The sequence below is a fragment of the Mastomys coucha genome, unplaced genomic scaffold (genome assembly GCF_008632895.1).
Source record: "Mastomys coucha isolate ucsf_1 unplaced genomic scaffold, UCSF_Mcou_1 pScaffold4, whole genome shotgun sequence".
NCBI lineage: Eukaryota > Metazoa > Chordata > Mammalia > Rodentia > Muridae > Mastomys > Mastomys coucha.
This window is the reverse complement of record NW_022196910.1, coordinates 15,987,215-15,990,225: the sequence shown is the minus strand read 5'-3', so window position 1 is coordinate 15,990,225 and position 3,011 is coordinate 15,987,215. Positions and strand designations below refer to the sequence as shown.

The 3,011-nt window shown below is 44.9% G+C and overlaps 1 protein-coding gene across 2 annotated transcripts in view; it reads right to left on the bottom strand.

Annotated features, from left to right (window-relative positions):
* Gnptab (N-acetylglucosamine-1-phosphate transferase subunits alpha and beta) overlaps positions 1-3,011 on the bottom strand; it is a 77,487-nt gene that overhangs the window by 4,280 nt on the left and 70,196 nt on the right. For both annotated transcript variants that reach the window (XM_031349115.1, XM_031349116.1), the window contains exon 20: positions 702-792. In XM_031349115.1, the coding sequence (XP_031204975.1) occupies positions 702-792 (91 nt within the window). The remainder of the gene's footprint in view (positions 1-701; positions 793-3,011) is intronic.

Here is a 3,011-nt window from a genome sequence, read left to right as displayed (position 1 = left end):
TAAGCTAATGGCTAAGCACTGCACCACTGGACATGCTGGACACACTGACACAGGGCTATAAGCTAATGACTAAGCACTGCATGACTGGACATGCTGGACACACTGACACAGGGCTATAAGCTAATGAGCAAGCACTGCACGACTGGACATGCTGGACACATTGACACAGGGCTATAAGCTAATGACTAAGCAATGCATGACTGGACATGCTAGACACTGACACAGGCTATAAGCTAATGACTGAGCACTGCATGACTGGACATGCTAAACTCACTGACACAGGGCTATAAGCTAACGGCTGAGCACTGCATGACTGGACCTGCTGGACACACTGATACAGAACAGACATACTGACATAGGGCTATGGCTGGCTGGCCACTGCATCATTGGATATGCTGGTCATACTGACACAGGGCGGACACACTGACATAGGATGATAAGCTAATGGCTGAGCACTGCATGGCTGGACCTGCTGGACACACTGACACAGGGCGATGTGCTGATAGGATAAATTTAAATGTTCTCTTTACACTGATTTACCTTCCTTTTCTGGGGGAGGGGGTCAGTGGTACAGATTTTCAACACAACCTCTAAGTGGCCCAGGCTATCCTCAAACCTCCCAAGTCCTGGGATTCTTCACCTGACTCTGGGTGTGAGTTTCTATCATTTCTAAAAGGCCATGCAGAACATAGAGCACTTACCTGTTCAGCAAAAAATGAGAATATAGTAAATATGATCAATGTTGCTAGTACGCAGTGGGTCCAAAACTTCAGCTTGTCTCGATATGCCCTCCTGTTCAGAAACAGAAGGGTTATTCACTGATTTTTACAGAAACACACTGTGCATAGTGTGAAGGAGAGAGATCTATTCAGTCAACTCTAAAATATTAATATACATTTCTAACACAAGTTCATATCTGTTATTTTATAATAAATACTGTGCTTCAGGTAGTACAGAAGGCCAGACCAATATAAAAATACAAGTGTCTCGAGAATTTTGGCTGGGAAGTAGCAGATTAGATAAGAGGATTAGAATAGAATTTAATGCCTTGTTATTGTACTTTAAACTGAAAATAAATCTTGGTCTCTCTGTGTCGTTATTGGGGGACTATCTAGAATAAAGGAAAACAGCCGCTGTATTAATTTACTGCATATTTTTATATTAAAATGACTGGTACACGATTTTGTCATTCCTACCACTGGTTCAGATTACAAAATCCTCTACTCTTTACCTACAGCACCAGCATCTACTTGTGTGGCCATGAGCTTCCCACAGAAAGTACACATCCCACTTCATCATCCCACTTCAATGAGCTTCTGACAGCAGCAGGCGGCTGTGAAGGAGATATTCAGCTTCATCTTGACCACCAATTGCCTAGGAGGTGCCATGGAAAAGCGCTCAAACTGCTCTTAAGTCCACCACTTACTCAACTGTGCCACCGAAGATAAAGATCAGCAACTGGGCTGGCGGGAATTAAGACTTGGAAGCTCGGGGAAGCTGAACTGTGAGGAGCTACATACATAAGGTGAATCCATACTCACTCACAGCTTCTCCTTATGAGAATGAACAGGTAGGGCAGTGAGAATGCGGTCTCATTTATCCAGCTGTACCCACCAGGTTCTTTCAAGTTCTTAAGACCTGCCAAGACTTCCCCACAACAGTCTCTGCCACCTCTGTGTACCGCTTTCGTGGTTCCCTTGAAGGCCGACAGACACAAAGCCTACAGCAGACATTCCTTGGCTTGATTTTAACTGCCAATCTAGTGTTTCCAGCAATGTATTTTAAAAGTACCCTAATTTATGACTTTCTTTGTTCTGTTACTATAGAAATGTCATCTATTATCACATTGGGACATGGTATTTGGGGGGCAACTTAAATGTGTCCCCAGGGTATGGTCACTCCTATTTGGCTCCAGAATAAACTTAGGTACTTTGACATGAGAGTTGTGTTTTTGCAGATGGCTGCTACCCTGATTGTTTCTACCACCGAATTTATAAGGTACTTTTATTTATGATTTTCTTTTGTTTTATAACCACAGAAACTTCACGAAACCTTTCCACATAGGAACATATTATTGGGAAACCTGAATTCATTCCCCAGGCCACAGTCACTTTCCTTTGGCTCAGGAGTAAACTTTGCTTCCCTTTGGGGTGAGGGATATGTTTCATAAGGACAAAAATCAAGGCCAAATGTCACCTTTTCCCAAAAGAATCAGTGTTCCCATCCCCAGTACACCAATATCATCAGAAACCTTACTGCCACACCTAATACATTCTCTCTGGTGCCCCTCACCCTGGACAGAATGCAACCTTGAAGCCAGAATTGTATGTTTCATCTTAGGATCCCAGCACCCGACCTAGGGAGGCAGGCGAAGGGTTAAAGGTTTTCATAAATTCGAAGATAAAGCTGCCTGACCTCATGGCAGAGAGTAAAAAAACAAAGAAAGCACACAGAGCTGCTACAGAAGATAGTAGAATGTGTGAACAAGAATCAGGCTTGGCCTGCCACTTATCAGCTACTTTAGTGTGAGCAAATTACTCTCAGCACTTATGAGGCCTAGGTTAGGATCAGATCACAAGTTGCAGACCAATTTGTGCTGCAAAGGGAACTCTAGACCCGCATGAGCTACATAATGAAACCCTGTCTTAAAAATCAAGGGCTCAGAGTGACTTGGGTTCCTTCCGGTCTGTCTGGGCTGGGGTCCAGAGCAGACCTTGGGTGCAAGCTCTGCAGCCAGTCCCACAACACCGAAAGGAATCTCCACTCCCAGGTGCCCTGACATACCCAGGATCAGATGTGAGCAGGAACTAACATCTGTCCCAACACTGGGAGTAACTGGGACCAGAGGGACCAGGCACACAGGAACTCTGCCAGCCCAGTGACTCCGGTTCCTTCCAGTCTGTCTGGGTTAGGGTTCTAAGCAGACCTTGGGCACAAGCTCTACAGCCAGTCCCACAACACACAGAGAAAGCCACACTCCCAGGTGCTCTAACAAGCCCAGGATCACAGGA